This window comes from Trachymyrmex cornetzi, unplaced genomic scaffold (assembly GCF_001594075.2).
Source record: "Trachymyrmex cornetzi isolate Tcor2-1 unplaced genomic scaffold, Tcor1.1 scaffold83, whole genome shotgun sequence".
Classification (NCBI taxonomy): domain Eukaryota; kingdom Metazoa; phylum Arthropoda; class Insecta; order Hymenoptera; family Formicidae; genus Trachymyrmex; species Trachymyrmex cornetzi.
In genome coordinates this window covers 45,312-64,488 of record NW_017300169.1, presented here as the reverse complement: position 1 = coordinate 64,488, position 19,177 = coordinate 45,312, and the positions used below count along the sequence as shown (strand labels likewise).

Below are 19,177 nucleotides of genomic sequence, written 5' to 3'. Positions count from 1 at the left end.
TCAGATTAAAAGTAGCAAATAATATCGCATTACAGTTCGCTAAAGCTCGTCTACATATTCTCCGTGAATCCTCATCTCGGTCCGCTGCAAGTTTCCTTGTCGAGGATGGTCATGGACATTATGAAATTCTTCTTCCTCTACGTGTTGGTCCTCTTCGCTTTCTCGTGTGGTAAATGAAATAAAAGTGGCACATTAAGATATATTGCAGCAAGATGAAGATTAATGTAAAAGGAAACATTTATTATAGGTCTCAATCAACTTCTCTGGTATTATGCCGACATGGAGAAAAAACAGTGCCCTTCAGCAATGCCATATGCTACTAATGTTAGCGCAATCAATGCTGATCCTAACGCGTGCACTGTTTGGCGTCGATTCGCAAAGTACGCAATAACTTCTTTCAATGAATATTTGCTTTTTAAAAAATATATAAAACTAAAAAGAATTTATTTAATGCAATATATATATATAAAATGTTTATTTGAGACGTCTTCGCGGTTGTTAGTGCATAAATTATATATTTATAAAAAAATGATTAAATTTGTGAGCAATTAGGATGTGCTTACTAAATGAAGTTAAAAATAAACTGTAAACCTGCAGACATTTCGACTTTAGATTTGAATCCTTTTTAGTATGATAATTAGTGAAGTTGAGTACGAACTGAATTATCTGAAGTCAAAACGTCTACAAGTTTACTTTTGATTTTCATTTAGTAAGTATATTCTACATAATTACTTGCGAATTGTATTTTATTGCTTATAAGTATATGTTTTTACGTACTAACAACCGAGGAGGCTTATATAAGAATTTTATTAAATCTTTAGTAAAAAAAAAAGGAAAAGGAGCATTACCTGATATAAATTTAAACTTTTAGAAGTGGCTTAAAAATATACAAAATATAAACAATAAAAAGCATACAACCATAGCACTAGATGTTTTTAGCGAAAGTCATATATTTCAAATTATAATAAGGAAAAGTAGACGTTTCGGTCAATATTTGACCATCATCAGTACAATATATAAAAGAACGTTACAAAAAAAAAATACTTAACAATAATCGATAGTCCAGAATAGATATTGACAAAATTTACATTCGCTTATGTAACGAGTTGATACAATCCAGTATCCAGTCCAAAAATTAAAAAGCCAAATTACAGTAACATATGAAACGAATTTGTATTGCACTATAAAGTCCTTTTCTAGAAGTTATTTCCGACTTCGAGTGTGAAATACGTAATTTTCAGATTTTAATTAAAATTCGAAAAAAACAAAAATTTTATACATATAATGTTACCTATCAACACATTGTTAATAATAAGAATCGGTTTAGATTACTAGTCAAAATCGCTTATCACGTATTTAGTGGCACAAGTCCTCGAAAAAGTGAATCACAGATATAGTGTACAATTAAACCAAGTCCTGGCCACAATTTGGAAAGAACTATTTTTGACAAAAATGTGATGACAACGTAGCGACAGTCTTTATAAAATTGTGTAAGGAAAGGAGAGAGAAGAAGAGTAGTGGGGGAAAAACTAATGGTGAGTAGAGGGGATATTTCCAAGGATAGGAAGGAATAGATTTCAGGAAAGAGCGTTATGTATCACTCTGCTTATTTAAACCTATTTTTTGTCTTTTGATATGTATCATCTCTGAGACCAACCTTTTATAATAAGATTGTTCGGAATCAAGAATAATAGTATTATCCTAATCCATCTTATAATCATGATCTAGCGTATGATGAGATATAACAGACAAATTGTTCGATGGTTTTTTAGGATCATTTTTGTTTTTTTAAACGTGTATTAAGTTTTCTTTTTGTTTGTCCTATATATGAATAGTTGCAATCGTGGCAGTTTATACACCACATTAGAATGATCTTCTTTTTTAATTTTATCCTTGCTTGTTTTGATCAAGGTCTTCAAACTATTCATTGATTTGTGCATGATATTAAAGTCAAATTTTTGTGTAATGGATTTAAATTTTTCCGAAATTTTGTTGAAGTACGGACTGGTAAAAAATTTTTTAGTATTATCAGTGGATTCCGAAATGACACTATCTTATGTTCCTTGATATTATCAAAATTATTTTTAAAAGACAACGCTTTAATCCTGTAATTGATAGTTGAAAACAAGAAATCCAATGGGTATCCGTTTTCTTGAAAAATATTAATTAATGAAGTGATATTTTTCTCGTGAAATTTAGGATGGGAGAGGAATAAGATAAATAATCTGTCCAACTACCCGATTACAACACCCTTTTTGTGTTCTTAAGGATGATTTGAAAAAAAATTTAAATATCTGCCACAATTAATAGGCTTCTTATAATTGTCAAAAATTCTTCCTTCTTCTATTAGTAATCTTACATCAAGAAAATTTATTCCTCTATCATCGCTAAATTCGACAGTAAATTTAATTATTTTATGATAAGAATTGAAAGAACAAAGAATAGTATTAATTTGATCTTTTGGAGCTGCTAAAATAATGTCATCAACATAGCGATAATAGAATGGAATATGTGTGGTTAGTGTTTTGAAGATGTTAAACTCTAAGTCTTGTATTACAACATCAGCTAAAATTGGAGAGAGGGGCGATCCCATGGGCAGACCAAAGATTTGTTCGAAAAATACATCATTAAAAAATGTAGAATTTAAAATAATTGAGATTGCTATTTGAAATTTATTTATCGGTATTGTCGTGTTGTTGCATATAAGATTCCATCTCCCCAAAATACTCTTCAAAACTAAATCATTTAGTATATTCGTATACATGGAAGTAATATCGAAAGATACGATTTGATAGTTTTCTTCTAATGGCATACCATTTGTAAATTTTGTCATCATTTATTCTGGACTGTAGATTTATTGTTAAGTATTTTTTATTTTTTATAACATTCTTTTATATATTGCACTGATGATGGTCAAATATTGACCGAAATGTCTACTTCTCCTTACTATAATTTAAAATAAATGACTTTCGCTAAAAACATCTAATGCTGTGGCTATATGCCCCTTATTGTTTACATTACCTGATATATTTAGAATTCAAATTGTATAGTTATGATATAAATATTTTGTATTTTATAACTATATATAGAGTTTCTCTATTATTTTAAGTTAAATTCTTATGTGCTTATTTTCGCTGTTTCGGATAATACATGATATGAATTTTGGCTAGTCTGTTTGAGACAATACAAACGCTCTTCTGGGCGGTTTTTGGCCTGGTGGATCTCGACAGCTTCGAACTAGACGGTATCAAGGTATTCACTAGATTCTGGGGCATGTTAATGTTTGGTACTTACTCAGTTATTAACATCGTCGTCCTCCTGAATCTCCTGATTGCCATGATGAATCATTCCTATCAACTAATCTCGGTAAGTGCAGCATCTTCCGCGAAATTTATTTACAAACGTTATTGTATATATAAGGTTTAATTCAACTAAAAACCCAAGAGAAATGAAGAAAATGAGAAAATAAACTTTATTCACATTAAATGTTGCATTAAATGAATAATTAAATAATACTATAAAGGCAACATTTATTCTCTGGGAAAATTTGCGAAAACGAGCGTGAGATTCTTGAAATACTAAAACAACGTCGAAAACACACGATAAATCGTACCTCACCGTACTTTTTGCATCTATAATTAGCCGAGACTAATTAGCGGGGTGATTCGCTGCTCGTAATTAGGAACGCGCTGACGTCGAGTGGAAGTTCGCGAGAAGCAAGCTCTGGATCAGCTATTTTGAGGAAGGCGGTACTGTTCCACCACCGTTTAACATCATACCGACACCGAAGAGCGTCTGGTACGTCGCACAATGGATATATCGGAAGCTCTGTGGACACAGCAGAGCAGCCAAAAAGGAGCACATGCGAACAATCAGGGTAGGAACGACAGTTCTCGGATTTTTGCAAGACTAGAATAGCATCCGCGACGTCGTTGCTTTTGTAAGAAAATTCCCCGGAGGGTCGAGCCATCTTCAATTTTCGAATCTGAATTTTTATCGCTTGCCCAATGCAAAGCGAGCTACAGAATAAGATGTCAATGCTAGCGTATCGCGAGGGATTCGTGAACGCTGGAGGATATTGAAATATGTATTCTGTTATGAGAGATGCTTTTTACGAATTTCTCCGGGGCACTCCAACTTCGTTTTGGATTTTAAAATTAGGTTCTTATGTAGTAAGAATATTTAGAGCGGAAATTCAAGTGTCAGAAGAGAAGTTCGCATCTTTTTTTTAGTATTTGCAAGGGATATTAAATTCAAGAAAGTTTTTGTCATTATAAGTCGCAACGATTCAGTTATCGCACATACATATTTACAGATCTTATGGCATAGATGTAAGTATACAAAGTTTTTCTTTACGAAGTTTTTATCTTATACAGATTCCTTGAAGGACTTAGAAACAATTCTTAACAATAACAAGAAATCTTATATCAAGCTATTAAACGATTAAAGATAAAACTTCTTAAATATAGCAAATCTTACGTGTTTCCAATCAGAAATGATAATGGAATCGACATCGAACCGATGTCGATTCAATGTCGATTCCATTATCATTTCTGACTGGGTTATTTAGGTTTCTTATTTAAAGAAGTTTTATTTATAATCGTTACACATACAATTTAGTATAATATTTTATAGATATATTTTCAGATAATTAGTTATATTTAGATGCATGGTAGAAAATATATCGTAGCAACGTTCGACATTTTCGCTAAGGGAAAATCTAGTACATCAAAGAATTCGTGATCCGTAATGGCTCGACAAATCTGGGGCGTACTATATAAAGCGTAACATGCGCTTTGTAACGAAAACTTTGGAAGTTGAAGGGTCTCGATTTCTGGTTTTTATCTTAGCGAAAGGTCAAACAAGCTTCCGAGCGGGACTTTAGATATCAGAGTATCATGAGAAATTTGGTGAGGCGATATGTAACGGTGGAACAACGTAAAGCGGAGGGCGAGGGTGTCACGGAGGATGACGTGAACGAGATCAAACAAGACATCAGTGCGTTTCGTTGCGAGCTCATCGAGATACTGAAGAATTCCGGCATGAACACTTCCACTGCAGCGAGCAGCGGTACCGGTAAGTCGAAACGAAAAGTGAGAAGAAAATAAATTGCCTTGCATATATCCCGCATGAGAAAGCATTGATTCAGTTGCACAGTGTTTGCTACCGTAAGAATCAAGTGTGTATGTACAGCGGATATTGATCGCGGGTGTTTTCAATTTCCTTTGAAAGGAACGGATTCTCGTTTACTCAGAACAATATTGTTGTAGAGTTTATTGAATGTGAAAATGAATATTCGTAAAATATGCGAGCGGAATGAAATTATTAATCCCTCGTCTCTCGAAGGTGTGCAATTAAACATTATTTTGATACTAAACAAAAAGTATATTCGTCGCGGCGACGAACGGATGTGTTTCCGAGTTAACGATGAGAATTATACGAACGACGGCGCAGTTGTTGGTAATCCACAAATTGTTAATCGCATCACGTGGAGCGTCGAAACTTCGAATTTAACTCCGCGATTCTGCTTGGGAATACCAATCATTATTTTATTCGTAGTAACGCTCGCATTAGTCATTGAGCAAAAGTAACCCCTTGTAATTTGAAGCTAAAGAAAGCACCATTAATCATCTGAACTTTCGAGGCTAATTACTCTAATAAAGAATTTACCCGATGACTCTGTAAGTAACACGTCGGCTTAAATCTCCAATTCGCCTTAATGAGAAAATACGTAGAATAATTTTTACTTGTGATCCGCACAAATTTTGCATAAATAAATTATTGTACTAATTTAATTTATTAATTTTCTCTTTTTCTATGTGCTGAACCAATAGCTAGAATCGTTAATTTTAATCCTGTATATTAAAACTAAATTAATTTTTATTTTGACATTTTGTTAATTTTTATTTTTGCATACACTACATCTTAAAAGGAAAAAACTTTTGCAACCGATAGAGAATTTCAGAAGAATTTAGAAAGCACAGCGTAAAAGTTATTTTATTCATTCTTATTTGTTAATGCAAAAAAATAAAGAAAAGTTAAATTAATATTTTCGATATTATTTCTATATTTGTTGTAGTTTTTGTTATATGTTGAACAATTAACATAACACACATTACACCAGTTTACAAGACTTTGTGCAAGATTATTTTCTAATTTTTGATAATGAGCCTGCATCTGTCATCGAAATATTTCCATCAAATTTTTGAGCTATAAAAAAAACATTTTTTTTCAATTATAGTAAAGTTTTATTAAAATTACAACTTAGAAGTATTGAGCGTTCAATTTTTATAAGATTTTGGATTTTTTATACAACTTTCACGTATTAAAGTCCAGCAGAAATTACTTACAATTAGCATATTTTTGTCTTAATACCTGATAACGTTTCTTAATTATCGTCAAATCCTGTTAAAAATGTTTGTCTTGCTTATCATTTGTTGCATCTAAATTATTAAAAAAGGAATGCTATCTTAAAAATGCTATATCTTAAAAATTCAATTCGATAGAATTTTTCTGTAAATTCAAACTCAACATCCCAAAGTGCGTTAAAAAAAGTTCCTTGTCTTGCACTAAAAATTATTCATTTGCGTAAACTATAATTTAACATATAATTTATTTATAATCTAGTTAAGCTATGATTATCATACGTGACTTTAGATTTTCTCTTGTTTTTTATTTAAATTTTTGTTTTTGAGTTTTTTTTTTAGTAGATTTGCTCGCCGATTTTCTGTTTGTCTCCCAGACGGTAGCCTTAAAGAGCTGTCCGTAGGTGCGGGTGGCAAGAAAAACCGTCAGAAGGAGCGGCGTTTAATGAAGGGTTTCAACATCGGGCCACAGCCGGGCGGAAGCAGCACCCTACCGCCCGTAGCTGAATTCATCGCGTCCCTTCAGCAAGCACAGCATGAGAATTCTCATCATGACTTATTTGGCTCAACCCTGAGTGGCATATTTGGACCGGGCACAACTCCGAAGAAGAGCCCACATCATATCAGCACTAATAGCGTACCCGGGCTAGCTACAGGGTCGCGACAAAGCCACAGCACCAGAAGTAGCTCTCGGAAGAAGCGTTGGGGCACTTTGATCGAAGCTGCGAAAGCTGGAAGGGTCTCCAGACTAATCGGTAAATTGAAGATTTCTTCGCATTAATATTTTGTTTAATATTACTAATTCTCCAACCATCTTGATATCCGTTATAGTATTTGTTGAATGAATGCGAGAGTATAAGATAGATATTAGTACGCTCTTTATTTAAAAAGATGAAATATGATTTTAAACTGTATTATTATAAAGTTTTTGAAAAGTTTTAAAGTTTTAAGTTTTAAAAATATTTTGAATATTTTTAATATTAAATATGAATGAATAAAAAAAAAAGAAAATAGAATAAACAATTTCTATATTTCTATAGAATAAATATTATTAAATTGAAACACGTTATCAATATATTTTTGTCTCCTATCTTCCTAATATTTTGTGTATTCGAGATAGAATTGTAAAGAATTTACGATTTAATTGATGTCGAAATTAGATCGAAAGCGCGAGAGATTGCGGAAAGGTCTTATAGAGATGAGCTTTTACGATTTATTGAAAAAAGACTGATAAAAGACGTTTAAGCAATAAGTAACTTTCGAACAGCTGAGAAAGGGAAACAGTCGCGAGTATTTAATTCGATGTGACATAACGTGACAACAACTGATCAGTAGAAAAACTGTTGCAAATACGTAAGATTTTGGTATAACAACTGGTAATAAACAAGAATCAAACATACATAATATGTGTTTAAATTACATAACGAGCATAAAAATCTTAATACAATAATTTACAGGCATTTAATCTGAACAGTTAGTAATTAGATATTCTAATAATATCGTCAGTTATGATTCTCTCTTCCATATAAATCTCTTATTTAAATGGAATAATAATGAAGTTACTTTATAAATAAACAAACGTAATTTTTTTTTCTCAGGTAGATCTCGTTCTGAGGACTCGGTATATTCGCCGGCGTCCGAGGACGGCGGCTCACGATCCGAAGGCTCCTCGGACTCGAAGTCCTCTTTGGAGGGTGCTAGTCACGATGTACAAAACTCTCAGCATCCCCCTCACTCTCATTCTCATCACGCACATCATCAGGCACAGCATCAAGAGGCGCATCACATGTTTACCCACGGCCTGGGCCCAGCTCTGGCCGCCCTGAGGAAGAAGCGCAAGAAGTTCTCCGCTTCGAGGTCATCTACGCCCGCGATGACTAGCAGCACCAACACGAATCCCGCAGACTCGAGCACGACATCTTCGGTCGCCACCGTCCTGGCGGCCAGGATCTCCTCGAAGAAGCAACTGCAACGCGCCAGCAGCGTGCCCACTCGGGGTCCCGAATTAACGCCGCATTCGTCAATAACGACGTCTCGACGGCACGAGGTTACGCAGAGCCAGCAACCCAGTCTCGACGTCGTCGAAATCGCCATCAGCGAGCACATTAACGCGCAACAAGGTGAACTGATATTATTGCATGGGATGTTGTTTCACGAGAGCATATAGGTGTAGGATGAACCAATTATGACGTGCATTATCGTGCATATAACTATCATGCATTATCTGTTCGCCACTTGCTTCGAGTAATTATTTGAGCTTGTAACTAGAACATATTATAAATTAGAGTAACAGGATATATGTAGGCACATCAAAAATGGTTATTTAAACTTGTGGAAATGTCTATACAGTTTCTTATTAATTATAAATTTAATCCTTTAAGGACGGGAATCTCATTTAACAAAAAACTTAATGCAAATCTTGTTTTGTAAAGGTTTTTGAAATCAGAAACTTATTATTTCGCAATAAAAATTTTCTAAAACCATATTTTATATGATCATCAGATAATTTTTTAGAAATTATATTTACCATGTTAAGTTACCATATTGATCTCAGAATCGAATAAAACATGAAATTATCTCATAGACCAGCTTTCAAACTCACACAGTTTATAAAATAAAAGGAGATGTGCTAAACAGAGACCTGTTCATCAAGAGTTAATTTACATTTATTTTTTGCATATAAAAATTTCGCATACAATCTTTTAATTTATATAATATTAATAAATTTTTTGTTAAGTGCGATATTTATAAACAAGAAAGAAATTTATATATGTATGTACAACGTGGCCATCCTTGTTTCTTTTTGTAGGTGTTATCGTTCCACTGACACCGTCGACCACCGAAGAGAGCGTAGTGGCGAGTGGCTCGACGTCGATCACGGCAAAGCGAAACGGATCGGCGACACAGCTGCAACGTCTTCCCGGCATCGAGCCGATTTCCGGCCATGACGTGTCCGCCGGCTGGCTCTGAGGAAACGGATATGTCGCCAACGGGCGGCGGCCGACCAGCTGACACAGGAAGCATCAATCGGAACTCAGCTACGAGCTTCGTTTACAACGGCCATGAGGCTAGAACGACGTCGACGACGATCGCGCATGCATGCACGCACGCATGCGGCACGACCGTCCCGACGTCGGCAGACGCACAATGATGCCTTTCTCGCGATGCGACGCGCCATGCCGATTAAACGTAAGAGCGACGTCGATCGGAAATCTCGAAGAAATCCCATCTTTCATTAGGATCTCATCCTCTACCCTTCACCAATCCTTTTACTACGAATACTTCCTTCAATGAAATAACGGCTCAAAATTTCACTTCAAGATTATTGGTACGTCATATTTATTACTTATATTTTATATATATTTATTTTTATATTCTTAATTTTATACACGTGAAGGAGAGTTTCTATGAGTATTGTAGTAAATTTATTTTTTTATCTTTTTTTCAATTTAAATTTTCTCGAGCAGAGCAGTTGTATACAAGATTGTATTTTATCTCGTTTGTATTACTACTATTTAATTATTTTTTAAATTAGTTGGGATGATGGAATATCATATATGATTGATCGCAGTACCTTCTCGCGGCAGTCTTTGAGCAACGATCGACGGTAGATTGTACTGAGAATTATTACTATTACTACTACTGCCAGAACGGAAGTAGCATGTGTGAGTCGACGGCAAATAGCCTAGTCAACACTAGTCAGTCAGATCTCGTAACAGAAAGGTGGAAAAAACATGGTTATATTATCTTATAAGTTAACTGTCGAGGAACGCGACGAATTGCGTTACCTGAAACAGATGTTGAATCTATCGTATCTTCAGAGAGCTGGTCTACTGAAGAGCGAATCTCGTAGCCTCTTAGCTCCTTTCAAGCGATCGTTTCTTCAATACTTTTAATTTGTTCCATATACTTATCTCACTCTAGTCACACGAACTAATCGATAATCAGTCATTGCCAATGGACGATTTCTATTATTTTTTATTCTATGATAGTATTTAGAACGGCCACAAACGCGCGGTATTGAAAGAATCAATTATACAATAACTTTTCTTCGTAAGATATGCACAATAGATTGCGTGAAAGAGAGGCGGCTGGATCCTTAAAGTCTCAAATTTCTGCAAAATTTCCGAGAATTAATCGCTCGTTATTTACAAGCACGTAACTGTTAACGAGTTGTCTTTTAACGATCCAACGCGTAACTCTTCGTCTATATTTGGACTATCGAATGGCTAAATCTTTCGTTACGCCAGGTCAAATCGGCGAGCGATCGAATCGATTCTCGCGAGGCACAGAAGAACAGGTACAAGTGGCACGACCAAAGAACCCGCCGGTAGTACATAGTCGAGTAGTGGCCTAAAAGAACGAGAATCCTAGATATTACGTACTATTTCCTAGATATTACGTGTATGTACGTTAATAACAATTATTACTATCATTAATGTCAAACGAACCGCGCGATCAGCACCACAGGTAAGTTCCTGAGGAGCAAGTCGCCCTGAGGGCACTGTCCAATTGCTCGCTCGTTTCGTCCTCCTATTCGTCATCGATCTTCTCGTGATCTCGATAACAGCATAAGAGAGATATATAATCATTATTGAGAGAAGCACTATATATTTACCAAGCGGGTCAAACCGCCGAAGTAATATTTCTTTAAATGAAATAGGGTCAACAGGATCTGAGCGAATTAATTAAGCGAAATAATTTAGCGATTTAAGCAAAAGTAAATTTTAAACGAGTTATTTGATGAATTTAAGAAGTTGCATGCTGCATTACATCAGCATTTTTCAATCTCGTTGAATTCGCAGCGCATTAAATAACGATCCAAACTTGTTGAGATACAATATTAAATGCAAATTTCGATGCTCAGCTTAGATATATTGTCAGATACCTTCAAAACAATATACAGAAATAAAAAGTAAGGTTCCAAAGTTTTTATTTTATTGTATTAAAAGTGAGACTATATAACAATGACGATATCATTTTGGTTAAAATGAAAAGTTAAAGTAAACACAAGATAATTTAAGTAATATTCACAATTTTTTACAATACTTTTTACTTTGTACCTCACTCGTTTTTTTACTTATTTTTAAATTTATTTACTTTTTTTATCTTTTCGTGACACTCTTGGAGAGATCCTTTGTGACACACTACCGTGGCACACTGTTGGTTGAAAAATCCTATATTACACTATAATAGAAAATTGTATTGTTTAATTGCATAGAAAGCTAGTGTATAATAGAGATGTATAAATCAAGCATTTGTGAGGTCGAATCGAATCAAATTGAATCTTTAATAACATACATGTTCGAAAACGAATTAAATCGGATTTGAAATTTTTACGTCAAATCGAATCGAATCGAATCTTTTTGATTCGAAAACAAATCGATTTAAAATCAAATTGTCCCGGATTTACATTAAAAGCTAATTTAAAAGTAATAAAGTATTTTCAGATTTTTCAAATAAACGAAAATAAATCACGTTTGATTTAAGAGAGCCATGCATAAATGAAGTAAATAAAATAGGTGATTGATTTGAAATTGAACCACCGATGATTCGAAATTTCGAATTTATTCGATTTTGAATCTCAGTTTCGAAAATGAATCAAATCGAATTCATTATAATTTGATTCTATTCGATTCTAATTCGAACTATTTGCACACCTCTAATGTATAATCTCAAAAACATAATATGACGGTTTGGCGTTCTTGGTAGATGTATAGTGATTTTGTCATTATACCACGTGTATTATTTATATGAGATTATTAATGTAACTGTGTGAAGCTAGATTTCCCAATTGGTGATAAGTAGCGAGTGTTTGTTGTGAAAGAAAAGAAAGAAAAACGAACAAAACGCAAGTGGAACCAATGATTTCAATAAGCGCAAGATAAAGCGCGGAATTATTACAATAAAAACGGAATTATTTGAATAAAACGACAGTCCTGCGAATCCAATCGAATTTTCTTACGATTATAGATGCATAAAGTAGTTCCATTTGTTCGTGTTTCTACGTCACATGCGACTTCATGCGCGAAAACATACGAAAAATAATAGAAAGTCGCTACGGCGTCAAAAGACTTCTTGGAGTTGCACGCGACTTTGGACATCTTCCAAAGACAGCTGATCGCAATTCAGAGCCCGTAGTGAATTATGGACGCATGAATTTCTACGTAAGAAATTTATGCGTCGGAACATAAGAATAACAGACGTGACACTCACAGCATTAATCGCTCGAGCAATCCATATGTTGCTCGAGACGACGTATCATTTAAAAAACGTGCAGCTAGAACGCGAGAATAACGAGAGGTGAGAATAAATTGGTTATCCAGCTCCGAATTTAATTTCCGCGTTTTCCATTTGTATCAAAACGTTAGCAAATTGTTCAAAAAGGTTCTTCTTTATTTTTTCCATCGTGCAGCACCACAAATTTAATATTACGGTTAACCATCTCATTTGATGGACGCAATATTAATTTGCAAACGACGGGATTCGGATACATTAAATTTGCACGGATATGTTATTGGAGACAAACGTTCCATCCGATATAAAGCAATTATATCGATTCCGCGTTTTGTAGTATCGATTGAAATTCGATGGGAGTTGGCAGGCGGTATAAACCAAATAACTATTAATAAAATATCATTTATTCTGATAATCCGTTTATTTCGTATCCAGCACTTTGTAAAAAGAATACAGCGTGGAATGTTTGTAACGCGATTACTTTAAAAGGCGACAAATATTGGCAATAGAGAACTGGCAGTAATGTACATTGATAGTTTGTATCAATCAATTAATATTAATTTGTTGAATGTTCAACGTGGATCGCTTTGCAAAGTGAAACGTGTAAAGTTATTAAAATATTTTATTCGCAATACACACGATAATCTAAAATGGTTTTTGATACTTAAACATTTTTAATCAAATTAATTTTTCGTTACCGTAAAGCTTTTTGGCATACAGGAAAAGCATCGGGAGCGGAGAAATATAAGAAATAATCAAATTGCGCACGGGACACAATAATCCACGTTATGCATTCGTGTATATGGCTTAGGTCTCGTACGTTCTAACAATAAGATTAAAAATTTACAGAGATTTACCTCTTTGCAGATGTAATTAAACTATCTTCTTTTGACAGAATCCTTTGCCTAAGTATATTCCTTAATCTACTATGTATTCATATCTTAATTTAAATATCAGTAAAGAGCATCTTGTCGATTTGTCATTCGCACGGCGCCAGCTCGCAACGATAACGACGATGCAGCTTCTTCGGACAGGGACGACCACCATTTGCAGCCTCTCGCTAATTGCATAGACCAATATGATATTATCAGGAAAGGTCTCGTAACAGTGTTATGTATGTACGAAAGCTTCGTCATACTTTGTTAATAATACTGGCACAACAGTTTATGTTATTCCAGCGAGCCACGTATACCGCAAATTCCGCAAATACTAATAACGCGCCTAACAGCCTGAAGCCAATTAGCTTACCTCGATCGTACGATAACTTGTGACACGACCAACGCCGCAAGTGACACTACACGGTGACCAATTTGACCAACGAGTCACCACACAATCCACGGGAGGAGGTGGCGGAGGAGGAGTCAACGAGTCGGTAGGCGTTTGATCTCGGTTTATAGTCTCGTTAAAAGCCTGGCCAGTAAGAGCAACTCGCACCTGAGAACGAGAATTGAGATGACATCTCCATCCTGCTCGCGCGTGTTGACTTTTAATGAAATGTTGTCACTTACAACATCACAGGTATTGCTACACTCATCCGCCGTTAGGAAATTATTCCGGTTGCCACGGCATCCGCCGTACGCGAAGGATACACACATTAATTTCCGCGGGTTGAAAGCCCACCTCTGAAAGTAACCCCTGCACGGGCCGGGATCTACATCCTCCATACACACGACTGTAAAAAGATAAATATAATAATTTTCAGAAGCTACTGCAAAAATTGATGCATGTTGCAAAGATTAACTTTCCGGAGCTGGAAAGCTTGGACCCACTCAATTGTATTTCTCCGGAGATAACGGTGGGTCCATTGGACCCTCTATGTGATTATTTTAATAACACAGATTCTGATAAATAAAAGTAATCAGTTTTTTCTGTGAAGTAATGTTAGATAAAAAATACATTATTACATTCGAATTTATTGTTAATTCTTAATTCTTGTATCTATTATTATGGTAATTGCCGTTTTATACAAAAATATCAAATAATTCAATTTTCTTTATGTTACATCTACAAATTTGTATTATTCTTATTAAAATAAATTTAGTATTCATTCTTTTTTTGTACGCATTATATCAACTTGGTTTGTTGAAATTCATTAATGTTTTTCAATCAACACAAATTAAATGGGTCTTACGAACCCTGCGTCAATAACTGTGTCATAGATTTTAACATCAACTCCGGAGGGTTAATCTTAATTGTAAGGAAAAAGCCTTGTTCTTTAAACATTCAAATTTCTTATGTTTTTTACCTTTTGCCGTTGCCATGTCAAATGTACAGTCCGACTGAATGAGACACGGCCTTTGCTGGAGTAATTCCACGCGCGAGGAGCATTCCGCTTGCAGCGATGGGTCAACCATCAGTAATCTGGTCCTCAGTTTCACACCTTTGCCACAAGAAGCACTACATGGCGACCAATCGGACCAATCTGTCACCTTAAATCGTTATCAAATTGTGTAAATTATTATGCGATGAATTTTTATATTGCTTCAAAGAAAAGACATAGCAACTATAAAGGTGGTAACAATACGAATTTTATACGTAAAATTCATATACATGGTTAAACAAAATAATTACGTTTGTAATAACTATAAAATACATGGTTCATTCAACATGTGCATTAATTTTACATATAAAAGTTGTATAGTTGACACTTTTATAGTTGCCATTATTATATTTTTCTCTAAGTGTGCGGCAAGATAGATTTTGAAAATCCGCACCTTGCACACAGGATCGAGCAATTCTTCCGTTCCCGCCTGACACGGTGGTTCCATACATTTCTCCTTCTCGACGAGCGACACGAGCGGGCACCGTTTGCGACCGCGACGATCGCGGAATTTCCTTGTTCGCATTTTCAAACCGATCCCGCATGTGTTCGAACACTCGGACCACTCGCTCCATTCGGTGGTTTCGCAAAGTGGATCGCTCTGCGGCGAAATTATATCATCTTCACTCTCCTCCTCCTCCCTGAAATAACATGTCGATCTCACGTATGCATGAAGATTCAAATTTATTTAGCGATTGATCCATGAAATACATATTATAGTCGCGTCAATTCCATTCTTATTGGGCTTCGACAATATTTCAATCTTCATTAAAATGCTACAAAAGAATCGTGAACGCACTCACGAGCATTCAGGAATAGACGCAACACACATCTCCTTCGAAACCAGCTGTCTGTTACAGTTGAACATAGCAGCTTTCTCCGGCATTCTATACGACCTCGTGCGCATCCTTAAGCCTTTGCCGCAGGTTACTGAACACGACGACCACGGTGAATAATCCGTCGTCTGGCATTCCGCTTAAAATTCAAAGTAAAATGAAGTTAAATTATGAAAATGAAGTTCACAAACTTTAATGAAGAGTAAACTCAAAATCTCTATTGACTTGAAAATGTCATTAAAATATCGTGGATGGAGTATGTGAAGTTAGCACCCCAACTATAGTACTCAGGAGTTCTGATTAGAGTTCCCGTTTCTTTTTGACGCGACAAAGAATTCTATATAATTTATAACAAGAGTTCCGTTTAATAAGTATTTTTAAACAATTTTTGAAAAATGGGGTGCTAACTTCTTATCGAAAATCCAGATCCAATAGTTCTGAGCGGCCCAATAGCTTCATTTCGTGAATACCTAGAGTTCCTGATGCATAAAAAAATTTTTTTTAAATAAAAAAAAAGTTAACAATTTTTGAGAAATCAATTTTTAGATACAATAGTTCTGAATAGATTTCCTGCTTCCTTTCAACGATACGAAGAGTTCTCTGTACTTTTTAACTCGAGATTCCCTTAATAACAATTTTTAAACAATTTAAAAAATGGGGTGCTAACTTCTTATCGAAAATCGAGATCCAATAGTTCTGAGCGGCCCAATAGCTTCATTTCGTGAATACCTAGAGTTCCTGATACATAAAAAAAATTTTTGAAAAATAAAAAAAAATTTTTTTTAAATTGTTTAAAAATTGTTATTAAGGGAATCTCGAGTTAAAAAGTACAGACAACTCTTCGTATCGTTGAAAGGAAGCAGGAACTCTATTCAGAACTATTGTATCTAAAAATTGATTTTTCAAAAATTTTTAATTTTTTTTTCATTTTTCAAAAATTTTTTTTATGTATCAGGAACTCTAGGTATTCACGAAATGAAACTATTGGGCCGCTCAGAACTATTGGATCTCGATTTTCGATAAGAAGTTAGCACCCCATTTTTTAAAAATTGCTTAAAAATTGTTATTAAGGGAATCTCGAGTTAAAAAATACAGAGAACTCTTCTTATCGTTGAAAGGAAGTAGGAACTCCATTCAGAAATATTGTAGCTAAAAATTGACTTTTCAAAAATTTTTAATTCTTTTTTATTTTTCAAAAAATTTTTTTATGTATCAGAAACTCTAGATATTCACGAAATGAATCTATTGGGCTGCTCAGAACTATTGGATCTCGATTTTCGATAAAAAGTTAGCACCCCATTTTTTAAAAATTGTTTAAAAATACTTATTAAGCGGATCTCTTGTTATAAATTATATAGAACTCTTTGTCTTGTCAAAAAGAAACGGGAACTCTAATCATAACTTCTGAGTACTATAGTTGGGGTGCTAACTTCACATACCCTCGTGGATGAGCAAATATCGTAATAGATGATAAAGCACTAACAAGAATTATTTCTAAGTTCCTCTGAGATTGCGCTTAGAGAAAAAGACAGACGATAATTAGATAAATTTTGTATGTATAATTAATATAGAGATTAACATAGAAATTTTCATAATTATTGTAACTGTAAAATAGCTCTTATTCGACTATATGTATATTAATTCTACACATAAAACTCACAGGGTTGGAAAACTTACTTTACAAGTTATTTATAAGTTACTTTTTATTATGGAAATTGAGTACAAATAAATAATTCGGATATTTTACTTTTTATAGAGAACATCTCGATTATTATATTTTATTATTTACTCCAATTTTGTATTACTTTTTATGCTCAATTTCTGTAATAAACTCATATAAGGTCATCTAAAAAGTAACTTATAAATAACTTCTAAAGTAACTTTCCCAACCCTGATAAAACTTATTGTCATCACTATGTTTTTAGTTTTTTTTTATAAAGTTTACTTTATAGTTAATCACTTTGTTTTTCTCTGAGTCTGAGTGATTCTTTTCAAAAAAGATCGACTATTAAAAATACGACATAACATGCGTACGTCTTGACGTATCCTCAGTATTTTCAGCCACTTCTAAATCAGTTACTTGCTGCTGCAGAAGTTCCTCGCTGCATCCGCGTGGAATAATTTTCTCCCGATTTAAATATAATCTGGCCAGTGGGTGCATGGGCCTACCGGACGGATCATAAAATGGTGATCGCGGATCCTCTGGATAGAGTGTCGTTATCGGCTTCATTTTTTCGCGTGGTTTCGTCTCGGAATTCGGCGACATATAACTAATACCATTGTCGGTACCGGCATCCCAAGGATAAAGATCGATTATCACACTCTTCGTCCAGGTGCAGTCCTTCTGACATAGATTCAATTTGCTTACTCCTACTACCCAGTCGGGAGAAGGTCCCAGCATCGAAGCCACCGAGAGAAGAGGATGTCCTCGATTTACCCTGAAAAGTAATAAAAATAAAATTGATACTTTAAAAAATTAAAGATTATTCAAGATTATAAAATTAAAGATTATCGAGATTGAATTTGATGTATTTAAATTGTTGAAAATCTTGTTATTATTTTTAGGGAAAATATTAAAAAATCAATGTCTTAATCCAATATAGATATTTAAAAAGTGTATAATGGCGACGCGTGTTCAACTGTTTCGTTTTTATTATCCCAACTTTTTTGATAATATTCTTTTGAAATAATTTATTTAAAATATAAAATTTATGAAAATTATACATAAGTATTTCATTATGATAATTATTGAAATCAAATGATTTTAATATTTTGCCAAATGCATATTTTATAAGCAAACTATTTACCTAAAGCTCGTCGTTGTATTTGTATTAACATTAGGATACCATAGACCGGCAGCTTTAATAAGCGTCCTAAGGTGCCTGGCTTTGTCTCTCAATTCCGCTTCCACGCCCGTCGCGGATCCCCACTCAGCCAATTGTCGAAAACCATCCGTCGCAACATGATCTCTACCCCAGAAGGAAAAATTTGGCTCGTGTGATGCACCGATGACGTCGCTAAAATGAGTCAACCAGGCAGAAAATGGGAAGTCTTTCGGGTGCGTTCTATTCGACCAAATGCCCTCCATAGTTAGCTGAAAAGATAAGATTGATCATATCTTATGCATCTGCCATCGTAACGTCGATATAAATTAAAATAAAAACAAAAATTGTGCTATTTATAAAATTTGAAAAAATGTAAAGTTTTTATATTAATTTTTATATTTCTCACAAACTTGTCGAAATATTTTATATCTTACCGAGTACTTTGCTTCGTCGCAAGCGCAACATCTGGTTTCGTTTACACTATCGACTTCCGTGTTTGTCAATTCGCAAATAATCTTAATGAGAGCACCATCTTCTGCGTACCATCGTACGTTGTTCTCCAAAATCATCGCGGTAAAAATGACGCATCCGGAA

General features: G+C 34.5%; 2 protein-coding genes across 2 annotated transcripts in view; one reads left to right on the top strand and one right to left on the bottom strand.

Moving 5' to 3' along the window:
* The window catches only part of Trpgamma (Transient receptor potential cation channel gamma), a 133,541-nt gene extending 123,877 nt beyond the window's left edge, over positions 1-9,664 (top strand). Inside the window, exons 12-19 of the mRNA XM_018519666.1 lie at positions 36-169; positions 248-380; positions 3,171-3,366; positions 3,683-3,877; positions 4,851-5,076; positions 6,743-7,120; positions 7,964-8,485; positions 9,175-9,664. Of these exons, the coding sequence (XP_018375168.1) occupies positions 36-169; positions 248-380; positions 3,171-3,366; positions 3,683-3,877; positions 4,851-5,076; positions 6,743-7,120; positions 7,964-8,485; positions 9,175-9,335 (1,945 nt within the window). The 3' untranslated portion in view covers positions 9,336-9,664. The remainder of the gene's footprint in view (positions 1-35; positions 170-247; positions 381-3,170; positions 3,367-3,682; positions 3,878-4,850; positions 5,077-6,742; positions 7,121-7,963; positions 8,486-9,174) is intronic.
* A 2,205-nt stretch (positions 9,665-11,869) lies between these two features.
* The window catches only part of fat-spondin (extracellular matrix protein f-spondin), a 14,560-nt gene continuing 7,252 nt past the window's right edge, over positions 11,870-19,177 (bottom strand). The window contains 9 exon segments of the mRNA XM_018519639.1: positions 11,870-13,662; positions 13,851-14,036; positions 14,111-14,274; positions 14,848-15,031; positions 15,317-15,563; positions 15,726-15,897; positions 17,793-18,196; positions 18,566-18,852; positions 19,018-19,177. The exon segment at positions 19,018-19,177 is cut by the window's right edge and continues 12 nt beyond it. Coding sequence (XP_018375141.1) covers positions 13,582-13,662; positions 13,851-14,036; positions 14,111-14,274; positions 14,848-15,031; positions 15,317-15,563; positions 15,726-15,897; positions 17,793-18,196; positions 18,566-18,852; positions 19,018-19,177 — 1,885 coding nt within the window. The 3' untranslated portion in view covers positions 11,870-13,581.